General features: G+C 34.3%; 1 protein-coding gene across 5 annotated transcripts in view; it reads left to right on the top strand.

Annotated features, from left to right (window-relative positions):
- The window catches only part of LOC135128651 (monocarboxylate transporter 3), a 126,385-nt gene that overhangs the window by 74,161 nt on the left and 33,117 nt on the right, over nt 1-19,107 (top strand). For 4 of the 5 annotated variants that reach the window (XM_064055618.1, XM_064055617.1, XM_064055619.1 and 1 more), the window contains one exon: nt 15,832-16,596. In XM_064055618.1, the coding sequence (XP_063911688.1) occupies nt 15,832-16,596 (765 nt within the window). Of the gene's footprint in view, nt 1-15,505; nt 15,722-15,831; nt 16,597-19,107 lie in introns of those variants that run through there. The other variant, XM_064055621.1, reaches the window with a different exon arrangement.

Raw genomic sequence — 19,107 nt, 5'->3', positions numbered from 1 at the left:
ACGTTATTTCTATGGAAACATTAACTACGGAAGAACGTGAGCAGTTTGAATCCTCCCAAATATGTCATATATGTAAAAAAGGATTTTCGGAAAAGAACATAAAAGTACGCGATCATAGTCATTTAACTGGAATGTATAGAGGCGCTGCCCATCAAAGTTGTAATTTAAATTATAAAGATATTTGTGTTATACCCGTGGTCTTTCATAATATGAGCGGATATGATGCCCATTTTTTTATTAAAGAACTTTCAAATTCAATAAAAGGTGATATTAAGTTACTTCCCATTAACAAAGAAAGATATATCTCGTTTACTAAATTTGTCGAAGACACGAAAGTTAGTTTACGGTTTATTGATTCTTTCAGATTTATGCCACATAGTTTAGACAAACTTTCCTCTAATTTAGATAATTCTCAGAAAATTATTACGTTGGCAAATTGTAATAATATGGAAGAATTTGATTTGTTAAACAGAAAGGGAGTTTTTCCTTACGATTATATAAACTCCTGGGAGAAACTACTTGAAACAAAATTGCCCGAAAAGGAGGATTTCTATAGTCGCTTATACGATGAAAATATTAAATATGAAGATTATTCCCATGCTACCAATGTATGGAATACTTTTAATATTCATACATTAGGAGAATATTCTGATTTATATTTAAAAACTGATGTGCTTCTTCTAGCCGATGTATTTGAAGCTTTTCGAACTACTTGTTTAAATACTTATCAACTTGATCCGTTGCATTATTATACTGCTCCGGGCCTAACATTTGATGCTATGTTAAAAACAACAGAAATTAAACTAGAACTTTTAACGGATATAGATAAAGTTCTATTTGTAGAAAGAGGTATTAGAGGTGGAGTTTCGCAGTGTTCCAATAGATATGGTAAAGCCAATAACAAATACATGCCAAAAGAAGAATATGATCCTTCGAAAGATAGTACCTATTTAATGTATTTTGATGTTAACAACCTTTACGGAGCGGCAATGTCTCAATACTTACCGTATGGAGAATTTGAGTTTGTAGAAAATTTCAATATAGCTGATATCTTAGATACCCCAGAAAATTCAGCAATCGGTTATATTATTGAATGCGATTTAGATTATCCAATAGATTTACATGAAATTCATAGTGATTTACCATTAGCTCCAGAGCATATGATACCGCCCATTTCAAGATCTAAACTTAAGAAGTTATTGTTGACTTTATATCCCAAGAAAAAATATATTATTCATTATCGGAATTTAAAAATGTATACAAAATTTGGTATGAAAATAAAATGTGTACATCGTGTTATGAAATTCAAACAATCTGCGTGGTTAAAGGAATATATAGATTTAAATACAAAACTTAGGCAGCAAGCAAAGAACGATTTTGAAAAAGATTTTTTTAAATTAATGATTAATGCTATTTATGGTAAATGCATGGAAAATGTAAGAAAACATCGCGATATTCGATTGGTTAGTAAATGGGAGGGAAGATGGGGAGTTCGTTCTCTTATATCTAAACCAAATTTTCACAGTTCTGTTGTATTTGACGATGATTCAGCAATAATCGAAATGAGTAAATTAGAAGTATTTTTGAATAAACCAATTTATGTTGGTTTTTGCATTTTAGATATTTCTAAAACTTTTCTCTATGAATTTCATTATGACTATATTAAAAAAACATTTAAAAATAATGCTAAGTTACTTTATACCGACACTGACAGCCTAATTTATGAATTTCACGTAGACGATATATACAAATATATTAAGAAAGACTCACATCGATTTGATACTTCTGACTATGATTTATATAATATTTATGATATAGAACTGAAAAATAAGAAAGTACCAGGTTTAATGAAAGATGAAAATAACGGTAAGATTATGCTAGAATTTGTGGGTCTCAGATCTAAAATGTACGCATATAGAATTGCAAGTGACGATTTCAATAAAAAATTAGTTAAAAAATCCAAAGGTAGTACAAAAGCATCACTTAAAACAATAACGTTTGAAAATTACAAAGAATGTTTATTTAATAATCGAAGTTACGAAAAATCACAAAGACTCATCAAGTCCAAACATCATACTGTTTACACAGTAAAACAAGAAAAAGTAGTTCTCAGCCCAAATGATGATAAAAGGATTGTCACAAGATTTGCAACGGATACGAAACCTTGGGGATATCATATTTCGCACGTAAGTTAAAAAAAGTGGGGATTGCCATATATAAGCAATTAAATTTCACAGATGATTTATTCGATGTTGGTTATTTCATTATTACAACAATGTCTGACTTGAGACAATTTGTTGATTTACAAGCATTTTGTGCATCCGAAAATGTGTACAAAACATATCTTAAAGCCGCTGCGAGTGATCGAACGAAATTAAATTTATTCCTTCATCTCATCGATAAAAAAGATTTTATTGTACCGGACGAAGTGTTTAAATGGATTGCCGAAAGTGAAAGTGACTTTTATACACTTGACATTTGTATTCTGCTACAAAGAAAGCAATGTGTCGATGGTTACATTGATGCATTTCTACATGTATGCGAAAGAGACCAAATTGAAAATTTAAATTATGCTGCTTTGGAGTTTTTGATGACCACCAACTATTTGGACAATACTCTAACGTATAAATGTTTTATTTATAAATTATTGAGTGATAATCGCTGGCAGAATCTTGGAGATATATTCTATCCTGTTGAGAATATCCGGAAAAATTATCGAAGGATCGACCAGTGCGTGGATGAATTTATGTGTCGGGCTGCGTATTTGGCAAACCATAAAGCGCTCAGTACTTTCTATGAGTCTTTAGAAATAATAAATTACGATTCTTTCGCATTTCAACCTTCTCAAAATCAGGAGCACCGAAGAATTTTCAACTGGATCAAAAAGAACATTGTCAAAGGAGAAGCCAATCCTGAAATACCATTAGGATGGACTGAGGGACCGGATTCAACAAAATGGCCCTCGATTAAGTTAGATGATTATAAGAAAACTTTACATGTAATTTCTGGTAGCCATGAATAAAACACACAGAAATGGGTTATATGTAGTTTTATTTACCCCCAAACATAATAATAATACAATAACAGGTTAAATTATTTACAACACTCTGACGACATCTTGTGCAGGGATGTATTTTACCATTCGGTCGTGAAGAATAAGACAGTAGGCTGTAGTGTCTGCAGGAATACCAGAGATCGTCTCAAACCACAAAGTGATTGTAACGGGGCCTCTCTTCAAAGCTTCCGTTTGTTTAGAACAGTCGATTACTATTATAGGCGTCTTTTCTTTAAATTCATCCTTATCGAATAATGGTTCGCTGGTTTGTTTGGATAAGAACGATGTCTGGAATTCTTTAAACATATCATAGAGAATTGCATACCGATTATTTGTGAAATCAACATTCAGGTTGTCGTAGGGATACATGGTATCATTAAGGTACAATTTTACATCTCTCAGATTACAATGATCAAACTGACTGTAGTTTTTCTTCAATTGGTTTTTTCTTCCTTGCTGTAATGCAAAAAGTATGTACTGAGGTTTTTCTAAGGAAGTTTTGGAAAAGAATTCCAAGTAACCAAACTTTCTAATCCTAAAGCATAGTTATAATCTTCCAAGATAATTGGTGGATAGTATCTGCTCGAAAGTACAGAACTGTTTCCATCCAATGAGAATACGTTGGACATCGTGCAACTTACTTCGACGACACTAACAGTTCAACTAAAACGCTCGAATTTCAAACAATTTTATTTGTAGCAGTTATATAGGAATCTTAAACACAAATGTCCACAATTAATACTATTAAAAGTCTGTAAAGATTCATAATTATATACTATATTACAGAAACCGTTGCTTTGTAAATATTTGATCAGTTCAAGAGGTGGTCTCAAATCTCCATAACTATCAAAGTATATAACTTCGTTTCGAGTTTTTTTATAAGCTGTCCAATGTGTTCCAGGACCTTCCTTATTGTCTAAATTTAATATACCACACTCATTAAGGCGTACTTTATTTGGAAGTGAATTTTTCATAAAAACTCCTCTGAAGCGGGGAATTTTCAAACGCTTTACATATTTGTAAATGTCGATGTTGGTGAGAGCATGTTTTGGAATATTTATCGGGAGTTCTTTTGAAATTTTGATGGAGCTAAAAAAAGACCATATCCTCTTTTATATGGTTTCAAATATAATCCACTTCCTGACTTTCCTACAGCTATCGACTCCATTTTCTGATTGTGTCGTTGATTTTCTTTCAACTGTTCTTTAGCTGATTTAGCATCGTTAACAGCTTTTGCAATGGCTGCTGCGCCACCACCTAGAGATCCCAGAGCGCCTAAAGCGGCAAATATTGGTAGTAGAGGTAAAAATCCACCACTTTTCGGTATGGGTATTATACGTCTGTGACGAACAGGTCTCACTCTCTTTTTTCCTTTTGATGATTTTACTGCTCTCATGGCCACTTTTACAGCATCGTTCATATTCTTAAATTTCTTATTTTTTAAAGCAAGTCTGGCGGAATTTCTTAAATCATTAAAATTCAAGACTTTTCCACGTTTGCTAGTTTGTCTTTTGACTCGACAACCCATACCGAGTTTTATTTTAGCTTTCATCGCAGCCGCAACACCTAAAGCAGCAGCTTTTTCGCCCAAAGAAGCGTCCGAAGAACGTAGTCTAAGTTTCGCTTTATCTAACAGAACTTTATCGGCCTTATGTCGATTTTCCAAATCTTTATGTTCACCATAAGCTATATCGTGAAATTTGCAAGCTTCATCTAATTGATTCCGGCCTTTATCTCCTCTTGCTAATCGTTTTTCTAATTTAGTTCCTGGTCCACAAAAGTTATAACCGGGAATATGAAGTTCAAACGGTAATTTATTAATAACCGAATTTACGATCCCACGTCCACAATATCTCTTTCTGTAGGTCTCAATCCGACGACTGTTCCTTTTTCGCTTCGTAATCTTCATTTATACTCAAACTTTCGGATCAGCTAAACTACTAACGGAAACGTAGAAAAATTTAGTATTTATACCCCCCCACATGTCAGTTTCTTAATCAGATGTCGAAATGCGTTTGACACCTCAAAACCTCAAATTGCCGATAAATAATAACGATATCAAAATTAATAGTGGGAATAAAAGACATGGGGATCTTTTACCATCTACAGTAAGATGTATTATTGTCGGACCGTCTAACTGCGGAAAGACTAATGTTATGATAGGTTTAATCGAACATCCAAATGGTTTAAGATTTGAAAATGTCTATGTGTATTCTAAATCTCTTTTCCAACCAAAATATCAATATTTGGAAAATCTTCTAAAACCTATTAAAGGTATAAATTTTTATAGTTTCAGCAATTTCGACAATAACAACATACCACCACCGCACAAAGCTAAAACTAATTCTGTCTTTATTTTTGACGATGTGGCATGTGACAAGCAAAATTTAATGAAAGAATATTTTAGCATGGGACGACACAGAAATATAGATTGTTTTTATTTATGTCAAACCTACACATGTATTCCTAAGCATTTAATAAGAGACAACGCAAATTTTATCATTTTATTTAAGCAAGATAATTTAAACTTGCGCCATATCTATGATGATCATATCGGCACTGATATCTCATTTGATAAATTTAAAGAAATGTGTTCATTTTGCTGGCAAAACAGTTATGATTTTTTAGTAGTCGATAAAGAGAACGAAATTCGTAGTGGTCGGTTTAGAAAAGGATTTGATAATTTTATTGATCCATTTTCATAATTTCAGTCTATAGAAGTATGTTGAACATTCAACATGCCAGTTCCTGTAAAATATAAATGTCCAAAATGTGGAGGTGAAACAGATACTCCTAACTTACCATGTATATACTGCTACTATAAAGATCATATAAGAGATCATTGCAAAACAAAACATGTGCATCTGTACTATTGAATAAAGTATTTTTATAGAATGTTTGTGAAATTTTGCATAGGTATATAAGCCTATCATTCAAATAAATAGATTCAGTTTATTTGTATTTTCGGAAGCCTTAGGAGACATGGATTCAAAAATATCAGATGTGGTTGATTTAAAAAGGAAACTGATTAAGAAAAGAAAAGATTTACAAAGAAAATTAGAACTAATTAAAGCAACTCAACGAAATGAAGAGAAAAAGTATGAACCCCTCACTAAACATTTGGAAACATTAATTGAGAGACGGAGTGAAAATCCAATAAAAAGTAATCAAGATGTGAAAACAAAAAATGTGTCGAACATTGAGCACAGTACACCTACAAAGCGAAAGTTAGAAAATACAATTCTGTCTCCTGTTCGTGAGAAAAAAACTATTGTTACTACACCAAAGCAAGCAGAAATTTTCACGCCAAGACAAAAAAGAATTGCTACAAAAGTTGCTAACCTTGTGAAAAGAATCGATGCCATCAAAAATGAAAAAGAAGATCGAATGAGTCCGATTAGTTCAAAATATGATGTTTTATCACAGGAAGATTTCGAAGAATCAATAAATAAAACAGATGCACAGGACAATGTGTTCCAATACATTCCCGAGGAAGACAATGATAATTATAACTTCAATGAGGTTCTTGAAAAATCTGTTCAGTTAAGTAAAAATTATATTAAAAACATCGTTGATACAGACGTTTACAACGAATATTTAAATGATTTTGATGAATTACCCAGAAAATATATTGACGAAATGCATCACGATGCAGAAAGTAAATTTGATCACAGAACAGGCGTAAGACATGACACTTTCTCAGAGAAATTTTATATTGGTTCGAAGGAGGTACAATTTATAGGTCCAGATATAAAAATAGACAATGAAATCTTTAAAGGGACTCCTGGAATTTATGAACTTATTTTTAAAAAGAAGCCTGTTCATTTTACTACGGAAGACAAGGAAATTTACAAAAAAATTTTAGAAAAAACCAATGCATATCGAAGAAATTTCGATGAAAATGATCGAATATTGGGTACAAGTTCGATGAAATACAAAAATATTATAGGACCATTATTCTCAACTCTCACGAAGTATAAAAAACCGAAGAAAGGTGGTCAAGTACTATTTAAAGAAGTAAACACAAATAAAGTTGATTATGTGTATTGGGAAGATCCAAATGAATTAGTTGAAAGACTGAAGTTGTTAGTCGCTTCCCAGACAGCAGGCCATTCGGGTCATCAAAACGAAATCGTTTCTATAATAGAAGAACTACGCGAAGCTAAAATTATTGCTTAATATGACTCTGGATAAATTCGGGCGTCATTTGTTAAAACATGCTAAACTTTCAGGTTCTATCGACAATGATATGATTACTATTTCAAACTATATGTTCTATAATCTGATATTTCGCTTCGAATCCGATAAAACCGTGGAAAACACGTATGTATTAAATTCTAAAGAAACGCACTATACGTTTCCTTTAGAAATTGGAACCCTTACAAAATTGAATATTACCATTAATGAAATAAATGTTTATGTAAATAACAAATTTTTTAGTAAAGAAGAATTGAAAGGATTTGTACTACGTAACGGTGATCGAATATCGTTCAAATATGCTGTAAATAAAACAGAAAATGTACCAAATTTGTTCGCAGAAATGATAATAAAATGTCCTGTTAATTTTGAAGAATCGTTAGTTAGTGCCGAGAAAGCACATTATATACATAAGACTGATAAAAATGAAACGCAAGAAGGTGTATGAGCCAACTCCCATTAAAAGAGATATTGTTGCAGAATTGCACAAACCCGTAAGAATTAATTTTAAACGACGCAAGGTTATAATAAAAGGTATTAATGAAACATTACAAGCAGATCTAGTGGAAATGATACCGTATGCTAAGATAAACAGAGGATACAAATATATACTTGTTGTTATTGACTGTTTCTCAAAATACGTGTGGGCTGTCCCTGTAAAGTCAAAAGATGCTCAACAAATCGCCACTGCAATGGAAACAATTTTATCCAAAATCGTACGGTTACCCAAAAATTTACAAACAGATCAAGGAAAAGAATTCTACAACGTAAAGTTTCAAAATCTTATGAAAAAATACAAAATTAATCATTACAATGTCTACAGTTTAAAAAAAGCCTCAATCGTCGAAAGAGTAAATCGCACATTAAAAAATTTAATGTGGAAAGAATTTAGTTTGCAAGGAAATTATAAATGGTTAGATTTATTGGCAAATGTGGTACATCGATATAATAATTCTTATCATCGTACTATAAAAATGAAACCGTCACAAGTTAACAAAAGTAATGAAAACGCTATTCTAAAAGCTGCTTATACTCAGATTAAAATAGTTAGCAATAAATCAAAATTTAAAGTTGGTGATAACGTAAGAATAAGTAAGTATCGCGGAATATTCGATAAGGGATACACACCCAATTGGTCAAATGAGATTTTCATAATAAGAAAAATTAATCTCACTAATCCCACCACATATTTTTTGAAAGATGAAAAGGGTGAAAACATTTTAGGTGGTTTCTATGAAATGGAACTATTGAAAGTTAAGCATCCAGGTGTATATCTCGTTGAAAAAGTTTTAAAAAAGAAAGGTAATCAACTTTATGTTAAATGGTTAGGATTTAATAACACCCACAACAGTTGGATTGATAAAAAAAAAATTACATAGTCGCTTTTCTCTCAGTCAGTTGACATAATTGATACGATGAAGTTGGTTGTAGTCGACGTACAAGGTTTTTGTCTACCTGAATTCATTGTAAAAGAACTTGCGATTTACGATGGAATTAACACAATACACGAAACATTCAAATCTACAAAACAACTCAAAGAAATCGATGAAAGAACGAAGAAACAAGCTAGATATCTAGAACGTTATCATCACATGTTGAGATTTAATGACGGCTTCAAGGAGCAGATATCTGTAAAAGAAATTTTGTTCAAATACATCAAGGAATATGCAGTGGAGATCTTATATGTAAAAGGAAAATGTAAAGAAAATTACCTTAGGGAAACGCTAGGAAAAGACTGCCCCAAAATTGTGAACCTCGAAACAATTGAAGACTCTGTGAAATTATCTAAAGAAATCCCAGCATGTGATAAACATATTGCTAATAATAAAAAATGTTACTGTTCTTTAAACAATGCTAAATGTATTTACAATTGGTTGTATTCAAGGTTTCCTCAATAAATAATACTATATTAAACTGTGTTTTATTTAATCGCAACACAAAACGTCAAAATAACGAACGAAAAAAAAAAAAACTGTCAGGTGTGGGATTCGAACCCACGCTCCCTTTCGAGAATCAGAGCTTAAATCTGACGCCTTAGACCGCTCGGCCAACCTGACTATGGAAAAACGGGTCAGGTCGATCGAGTAAAAGGCATTGCCAAAACGTACAGGTCAGGCACGTGAAGTCCTAAGGCAAGTCAGCCAAGGCCAGCCCCGTGCAGCGACCCGACCTAAAAAAAAAAGAGGGGATAGATCTCGAGATGACCAAGGGCAATAAACGTAATTCCTACAGACGAATCCATCGACTTTTATACAAGTATAAAACGGAAGTGGGGATGCGAGATTGCGTCCGAGATCCCTCCCCGACCTAAACGAAAAGAGGGGATAGATCTCGAGATGAACGAGGGCAATAAACGACCAAGGTCGAGCAACGACTAGGTCAATGATCGCCCGATGAAAAGTAATGGGGGAGCTGGACCAGCTGGCAAGGTCAGCCACGTGCACCGACAAGCTCGACAACAAATGAAAGGTCAATGACCGCTCGATGAAAAGTAATGGGGGAGCTGGACCAGTTTGACCTCATTTGACCTGGTCTAGAACCCCCACTATATAACTACTGACACAATAGGTCTCCGAGAATCTTTTAAACCACCTCAAAAACCGAGTTTGGTTAAAACTACTTGAAAAATTAGACAAATGATCATCCCCAAGATCCATTCGACTTACTTTAAAAACCAGACACAAGGGGTCTTCGAGATTCTTAAAACTACTTCAAAAACCAGACACAAGAGGTCCCCGAGATTCTTTTACATTACTTCAAAAACAAAAGACAAGAGATTCCCGAGATTCTTTCAAACTACTTTTAAAAACCAGACACAAGAGGTCTTCGAGAATCTTTCAAACCACTTCAAAAACCGGAGAAAAGAGGTCCCCGAGTTTGTTTAAAACTACTTGAAAAACTAGACAAGTTATCATCCCCAAGATCCATTCGAACTACTTCAAAAACCAGACACAAAGGGTTTTCGAGATTCTTAAAACTACTTCAAAAACCAGACACGAGGGGTCTCCGAGATTCTTTTACATTACTTCAAAAACCAGACACAATAGGTCTCCGAGAATCTTTCAAACCACCTCAAAAACCGAGTTTGTTTAAAACTACTTGAAAAATTAGACAAATGATCATCCCCAAGATCCATTCGACTTACTTTAAAAACCAGACACAAGGGGTCTTCGAGATTCTTAAAACTACTTCAAAAACCAGACACAAGAGGTCCCCGAGATTCTTTTACATTACTTCAAAAACAAAAGACAAGAGATTCCCGAGATTCTTTCAAACCACTTTTAAAAACCAGACACAAGAGGTTTTCGAGAATCTTTCAAACCACTTCAAAAACTGGAGAAAAGAGATCCCCCAGTTTGTTTAAAACTACTTGAAAAATTAGACAAGTTATCATCCCCAAGATCCATTCGAACTACTTCAAAAACCAGACACAAGGGGTCTCCGAGATTCTTTTACATTACTTCAAAAACAAAAGACAAGAGATCCCCGAGATTCTTTCAAACTATTTCAAAAACCAGACACAAGAAGGCTCCGAGAATCTTTCAAACCACTTCAAAAACCGGAGAAAAGAGGTCCCCGAGTTTGGTTAAAACTGCTTGAAAAACTAGACAAATGATCATCCCCAAGATCCACTCGAACTACTTTAAAAAACCAGACACAAGGGATCTTCGAGATTCTTATTAAAATATTTCAAAAACCAGACACAAGGGGTCCCCGAGATTCTTTTACATTACTTCAAAAACAAAAGACAAGAGATCCTCGAGATTCTTTCAAACTACTTCAAAAACCAGACACAAGAGGGCTCCGAGAATCTTTCAAACCACTTTAGAAACCGGAGGCAAGAGGTCCCGAGTTTCTTTAAAACTATTTCAAAAACCAGACAAGTGCTCCCCAAGATCCTTTCAAATTACTTCAAAAACCAGACACAAAGGGCCCCCAATATTCTTTCATACTACTTTAAAAACCAGACACAAAGGGTCCCTGAGATTCTTTTAAATTACTTCAAAAAGAAGACACAAGAGATTCCTGAGATTTTTTCAAATTACTTCAACAGCTAAACAAAGGAATCTCCAAAGATTCTTTCAAACTACTTCAAAAACAAAACAAAAAATCTTCAAGGCTTTTTCAAATTCCTCAAGATTCAAGCTACTTCAAAAATTAAAACGAAGGAGATTCTCAAGATTTTTTTTAAACTACTTCAAAAATCGGGCACAAGGGATCTCGAAGAATATTTTAAAAACCAGTCACGAGAGGCCCTCGAGATTCTTTCAAACTACTTTACAAATTAGGTAGAAGTGGTGTCTGCAATTCTTTCAAATTACTTCAAAAACCAGGCAGAAGGGGTCCCAGAGATCCTTAAAATTACTTCAAAAACTTAACACAAGGAGTCTCCGAGATTCTTTCAAACTACTTAAAAAACAAAGCGCAAGTGATCCCCGAGATTCTTTCAAATTACTTCAAAAACTAGACAAGGGCTCCTCAAAGATTCTTTCAAACTACTTTAAAAACAAAATACACGGTGTTCCCGAGATTTTTTCGAAGTAGTTCAAAAACAATACAAAAGATCCTCCAGATTACCGGAAAATGGAACAATCGAAATCGAAATTTCGAGCAATCGAAACATCAAATAATGAAAAATTAAAAAAAAAAGCGAAAAATTGAAAAATAGAAAAATCGAAAAATTGAAGAATTGGAAAATCTTGAAAAATGGCCATATTGAAAACTCGAAAAATTAGAAAATCCAAAATTCGAAAAATCAGAGTCGAAAAATTGAAATTTTAAGAAAACAAAAAATTGAAAAATCAAAAAATTGGTAAATCGAAAAATTGAAGAATTAAAAACTGAAAAATCGATAAATCAAAACATCGAAAACTCTAGAAATCGAGGAATGGGAAAATCAAAAAATTGAAAAATCGGTTAATCGAGAATTCGAAAAATTGACACAAATCGAAAAACTGAAGAATCGAAAATTTGAAGAATAAAAAATGAAAAAATCTCTAAAGCTGAAATGTCGTAATATGAAATGGAAAAAAAATTGGGAAGTCTAAAATTTGAAAAATCGGGATATTGAAGAATTGAAAAGTCCCAAAACTGATGTATTGAAAAATTGAGTACTTCAAAAACAAAATACACGGAGTCCCCAAGATTTTTTCGAACTACTTCAAAATAAAACACGAGATTCCCGAGATTCTTTCAAATTACTTCAAAAACCAGACACAAGAAGTCCCCGAAATTCTTTCAAACTACTCCAAAAACCAGGCACAAGGTTTCCCCGAGATTCTTTTAAACTATGTACTTCAAAAACTAAGCATGAAATTATTTCAGATTACTTCAAAACGAAAACAGAAGGGGTCTCCGAGATTCATTTGTTAAACTACTTCAAAAACAAAACACAAGAGATCCTTGAATTTCTTTCAAATTACTTCAAAAACTAGACAAGGGATTCCCAAAGATTCTTTCAAATTATGTACTTGATGGGTCCCTGAGATTCTTTCAAACTACTTCAAAAACCAGACACAAGAGGTCACCGAGAGTTTTTCAAATCACTTCAAAAATCAGGGACAAGCGGTCACCGAGTTTATTTAAAACTACTTGAAAAACTAGACAAGTGATGCCCAAGATACATTCGAACTACTTCAAAAACCAGACACAAGGCGTCCTCGAGATTCTTTTACATTACTTCAAAAATGAAAGACAAGTGATCCCCGAGATTCTTCAAAAACCAGGTAGAGGAAGTCCCCGAATTTTTTTCAAACTACTTCAAAAATCAGACACAAGTTTTCTCTGAGGTTCTTTCGAGCTACTTTAAAACGAAAACAGAGGAGATCTCCGAAATTCTTTCAAATTATTTCAAGACTAAAATAAAAGGATCTTCAAGGTTCAATTCAAATTGCTTAAAAAACAACACAAATGATCCTAAGCATTCAAACTACTTCAAAAATCAAAACAAAAGAGATCCTCAAGATTTTTTTAAACTACTTAAAAAAATCAGGCACAAGGGATTTTCAAGAATATTTTAAAAACCAAATACAAGAGATCTCCGAGATTCTTTAAAACTACTTCAAAAACTAGACAAAGGATCCCCAAGATTCTTTTAAACTACTTTAAAAACCAGCCACACTACTTCAAAAGCAGAACAAAAGGGGTCCCCGAGATTCTATCAAACTACTTCAAAAATTAGATAAGAGATCCCCAAAGATTCTTTAACCAACGGGAAAAAATTCTTTTCCAACAATCGAAAAACTCAAAAATGGAACATTGAGAAATCCAGAAATGAAAAAATTTTAATACTAGAAATATTGAAAAATCGACACAATGAAAAATCGAAATCCGAAAAATCGAAAGATCGAGCAATTGGAACATGAATATATCGAAAAAGTAAAAAATTCAGAAATATAAAAAATCATGAAAATTTGAAAAATCGAAAAATGGAAAAATGGATAAACTGAAAAATCTTAAATTTTAAAAATCGAAAATTCGAAAAGCCGAAAAATCGAAAAATTGAATAATTGAGAAATTGAAACATCGAGAAAATAAAAAAAAATTGAAACATTTTAAATAAAAAAAAATGCGAAAAATTGAAAAATAGACAAATCCAAAAAAAATGAAAAATCGAAAAATTGAAGAATTGTAAATTTTTGAAAAATGCCAAAACTGAAATATCGAAAAATTGGAAAAATTACATAATTCCAAAGCAGAAACATGGAAAAATTGGAAAATCCAAAATTCGAAAAATCAGAGTCGAAAAATCGAAAAACTGAAACATTAATATATCTGAAAATTGAAAAAACAAAAACCTGAAAAATAAAAAAATTGATATATCGAAAAACTGAGAAATTGCAAACTGAAAAATCGCTAAATTAAAACATCAGAAACTCGAGAAATCGAGGAATGGGAAAATCAAAAAATCGAAAAATCGATTAATCGAGAATTTGAAAAATTGAAAAATCGAAAAACTGAAGAATCGAAAACTTGAAGAATCAAAAATGGAAAAATCTTAAAACTGAAATGTGGCAATATCATGAAATCGAAAAAAAAATTGAGAAATCAAAAATTTAAAAAATCGGGAAATTGAAGAATTGAAAAATCCCAAAACTGAAGTATTGAAAAATTGAGTAATCGCAAAATTGAATATCGAGAAATTGAAAGATTGAAAAATCGAAAAATTAAGAAATAGATAAACTGAAAATTCCAAAACTGCTATGTTGAAAAACTGAAAAAACGGAACATCGAAAAATTGGAAAATCCTAAATTCTAAAAATCGAAAAGCCAAAAGATTGGTAAATCAAAATATAGAAGAACATTTTAAAAACCAGACACAAGAGGTCCCCGAGATTCTTTCAAACCACCTTAGATAACAATTTTTTGGGTAACTAGATTACAAATCAAAAAATTCACTCGGTATAATAAAGTCGGAAGACCTACTTTTCCAGACTCGAAAAGCTTAAAACGTCGTCGAAAAACGAAATGAACTCTACTCTCTACGATTTGTTGAATTTGAAGTGATGCATTTTGTCTTTGTGTGTTTTTTTGTTGTTGTTTTTGAACTAATAATAACCTAATTAATACATATTTAAAGTGCCTCTTCTATGAGGATCAAACATTGTTAGAAGTTGCGCCAATTTGGCACATTTTGGTTTTCACGCTCAGTAAAAAATAAAACATTCATTGTTTGTTTATTAATAAAACGTGGCGGTAATTACAAAGATTGTTTCACCTCGGTTTTGATAATCAGATTACTTAAACTAAGCGAAGGAAGTTGTAATCAAGTCCAGTCTGTCGTCTGTCTATCTGTGTCGATTTTTATTAAACAGATAGTCTCTAAAACTACTGGACCGATTCTTGTCAATTGTAGGTGTATATATATGGAATATCATGGAGATGGTACCTAACCTGACCTGACTTGACTTGATTTGACCAAATAATATAAAATAATAATCTATTGCGTAATTGTGTGGGGATAAATAGATTCTTAAATTAGGTGAACCTTTTCGACCTGCTCCTAACAGTTAATATATTTGAGATGACGTCACCAACTTTCTGGAGAGAATAGACAAATAAAATGAAAGTTGATATTCTATAGTCACTAAATCATCGTCTTATCACATTTTCAAGGATCGTTGTCAGTAGTGCGTTTCATAAATTATCCCAGTTGTTTGCATAAATTTACCTTTTTAAAAATAACACGCATACAAAGAGCTTAAAATACGATGCTCACTTCAGAATAGATTTACGTGAGTGGAGGATGGGACGTGTTGTAGTTGGTGTTCGGTTAGTGAAAACAACCGCATAAAAATTTCAAAGTGACGATTCGGAAGTTGCAAGTGTTTTTGAACAGGCTGTGAAATATCAAGAAAAATGAAATCAGACAATTTTCAATCAGTGTATTTTACCTCTGATGAAGAGTTGGCGAACGTTATCTTCCGGCCATTTCGGTGTAGCAGCTGCCTTAAGTCGATATAAAACATGGTAGCTACTTAACTATTTATATTATATATTGTTGTACATCTATATTACAACTCCATCTATTCGGTAAACTGCTATATAGCATACTAACTATTCGATCTTTTTTTTTCCAGACTGACAGTGAGGTGGCATGCGAAGAAGCGGCGCGCCTGACCGCCGAGCAGGAGGAAGCCGACGACGATGGACTATCCTACTGCGACTACCACGACCTGCCGCCCCCGCCCGACGGCGGCTACGGGTGGGTCGTGGTGTTCGCGTCGTTCATGTGCAACATGATAGTGGACGGCATCGCGTACACTTTCGGCATATTCCTCAGCCAGATGGTCGACTATTACGGTGAAACGAAGGGAAAGACGGCCTGGGTCGGCTCCCTCTTATCGGGGATGTACCTTAGTGTGGGCCCTCTAGTGAGCGCCCTTACCAACAAGTTCGGTTGTCGTGCGGTGTGCATTGCCGGTAGTTTGATCTCAACAACAGCCTTCTTCCTCTCGAGGTATTGTCCAACCGTGAACTGGCTGATGCTGATATACGGGTTCGTGGGTGGGATCGGCTTCGGCCTGATCTACCTCCCGGCAGTGGTGTGCGTGGGGTACTACTTCGAGACGAAGAGGTCTTTGGCCACGGGGATCGCGGTGTGCGGTTCTGGTGTCGGGACGTTCGCGTTCGCCCCCCTGGCCACGGTACTGCTCGAGGAGTACGGCTGGAGGGGCGCCAACCTCATCCTAGCGGGGCTGATTCTGAACTGCGTCATCTTCGGGGCGCTGATGCGGCCCCTGGAGTACCCGAAGGAGTCCAACACGCAGCCGCTGCTGCAGCGGATGGCGGAAGAGAGGAGGATCCAGATGGAGAGGGGCAGCATCGGGGGATCCTACTTTATGGTATGGTCACTGAGTAGATAGGAAAATGGCGAATGACGTTCTAGCGGACGTCTACACATTTACACACAATGCTTCATTAGCTTCGTTGTCCAGCAGCACTTGAATCGACTACAAGAGAACGATACTCAAAGAGGCGGAAATTCAGTTTGCGAACATTTTTCTGTAAGATTCATGTTTCTTCGTGCGTTTTTCTTCTTAGGAACCTACTTCTTTTTTTCTTGCGTCTTTACTGATTCTTCTACCATGTCATGGTTTCGCGGACTTCCTTCAAAAACTACTGTCTCGTTAGAACTTCATGGTCAATTATCTCTTATTTCCTTCATTAGGTTTTTTCGTTATTTAAACCCTGATTTTCCATTTAGCCAAGACAGTGAAGTCCAAAATTATATATTTGTTTTTGCACCAGTTTCTTGCAGTGTTTTGATACATTTATTAACATTGCCAGATCCTGTTTTTCCAGCTTGCAATTTACGTTCTCTTTCATCTTAATTATCCACAAATAAAAAGAAACATAAATGTCGGTATATGTTATACGTAAACGTCTTTGCGCTTTCGTGTGAATACAGTTTTCATAAATTTTATTGAAAATCACCAGAGTGTTTCCTGTTTTTATTTTGCTCGTGGACTCCTTGTGACATTTCGTATCGTCTGATTTCACTGTTCTTATTTTTCTATTATTTAATTTTAGGTTCCTGCATCCTCTTCTTCAAAAATGAAATGTCTCAGTTTCTTCTATCTCTATTCTTTCTTTTTTATACCTTTGTCGTAGAATATATATGTATTCCATTTTGTAAATACGTTCTGTTGATAATATCCTTCATGTTTTTTCTCAATTTCTTCTCGTTTATTCTTTTTGCCATGCTTTACTTGATTTTAAATAAATCATTTTAGGTCGGTTTTCTTGTGCCTTCTTCTTCTACCCGTGTTACTAATGAATTATACCTACCTTTGATTTTATACCTTGGAAACACTGCACCTTTCTGAAATGCTTCTTTCTTTGAGCTGACCACCAGAACATTGTCCACCACACTACTCCCCTCTTAATTGTAAATTGGATTATCACAACCACAATATTTCTTCTCTTTCTGCCTTTTGCACCCAGTATTCTTCTCAAGTGAATATTTTAGAACTCTTATCAATTCTTCGTCCATTGGCTTCCCGTTTTAACACCATGAAATCAAAATCTTGTTGTTGTTAAATCTTTACTCGTTTCCGTTTTCATATTGAAAATGGACTTGGTTGCATTATTTCGTCTAGTTCTACATCTTTTGGTCTAGTACTTGATCAAAACCATCAAACCATCACAACCATGTAACTACAACGCATTTCTTGCGTTCGTCCCCAAATCTGGACCGTTGACTTCCCACTGTTTATTCCATTTTCAATCAAAAAAACATCAAGAAAAACATCTTGTGGTATTTATCTCTAACTATTGTCCCAGATCCACTAGTCTTTGATCTCTACTCGATAAATTTGGGTCAAGACATGTTCGATATTCTTCTGTCCATTTATCCTTACCATTATAGACGGTGTCTTCTTCATTTCCACGCAAAACTTCCGCTTCAAATATTTTTCCTTTTCTTCTTTTTGACAATTTTTCCGTGTTTTTGCGAGTCCCTTCGAATTTGTTTCCAGAAGATCGGATAACTTGTTAAGTCTTTTTTTGTACTATTAATCACCCGACTTGTTTTATCTGACTTGACTTGTCCAGCTCTGACCCGAGCAGACAACTGATTTAACCGTATTTGTCCTTTTTTTGAATCTTTTCAAAATTTTTCCCAGAAGATCTGATACCTTGTTGAGCGACTTGTCCTGATCTGACCTGTCCTGACTTGACTTATTTAGATCTGACCCGACCTGACCTCTTCTGATTTGACTTGTGTAGACCTGTGTTGTCCAGACTTGGCTTGTCCGGATTTGGCTTGACCAGACCTGACTTGTTCAGACCTTTTCTGCCTTGATTGGACCTTATCATCAACTTAAATCTGTCCGGACTTTTTGTGAGTTACTTCGAAAATTTTCCCAAAAAATCTGGTACCTTGTTCCTTTGTACTATTAATCACCCAATTCTTCCATTGACGTAACTTGTCCTGACCCTTGACCTGACCTGATATGACCTAAATAAAAATTTTCCGTGTTTTTGCTAGTCCTTTCAAATTTTTTTCCAGGAGATCTGATATCTTGTTAAGTCTTTCTTTGCACTATTGATAACCTGACTTGACTTGTCTAGCTCTGTAGCTGTATTTGTCCTTTTTTTGAGTCTTCAAAATTTTTCCGAAGATCTGATACCTTGTGACTTGGCTTGATCTGACATGTCTTGACTTGACTTGTCTAGATCTGACCTGACTTGTAGACCTAGGTTGTCCAGACTTGGCGTGTCCAGATTTGGCATGACTAGCCCTGACTTGTTTAGACTGATCTGACTTGATTGGACCATATCATCAACTTAAATTTGTCCGGGTTTTTTGTGAATCATTTCGAAAGTTATCCCAAAAGATCTGGTACCTTGTT

The sequence above is a fragment of the Zophobas morio genome, unplaced genomic scaffold (genome assembly GCF_036711695.1).
Source record: "Zophobas morio isolate AGI-343-1 ecotype UQ-CSIRO unplaced genomic scaffold, CSIRO_AGI_Zmor_V1 ptg000014l, whole genome shotgun sequence".
NCBI lineage: Eukaryota > Metazoa > Arthropoda > Insecta > Coleoptera > Tenebrionidae > Zophobas > Zophobas morio.
This window is presented reverse-complemented; position numbering and strand designations above follow the sequence as displayed.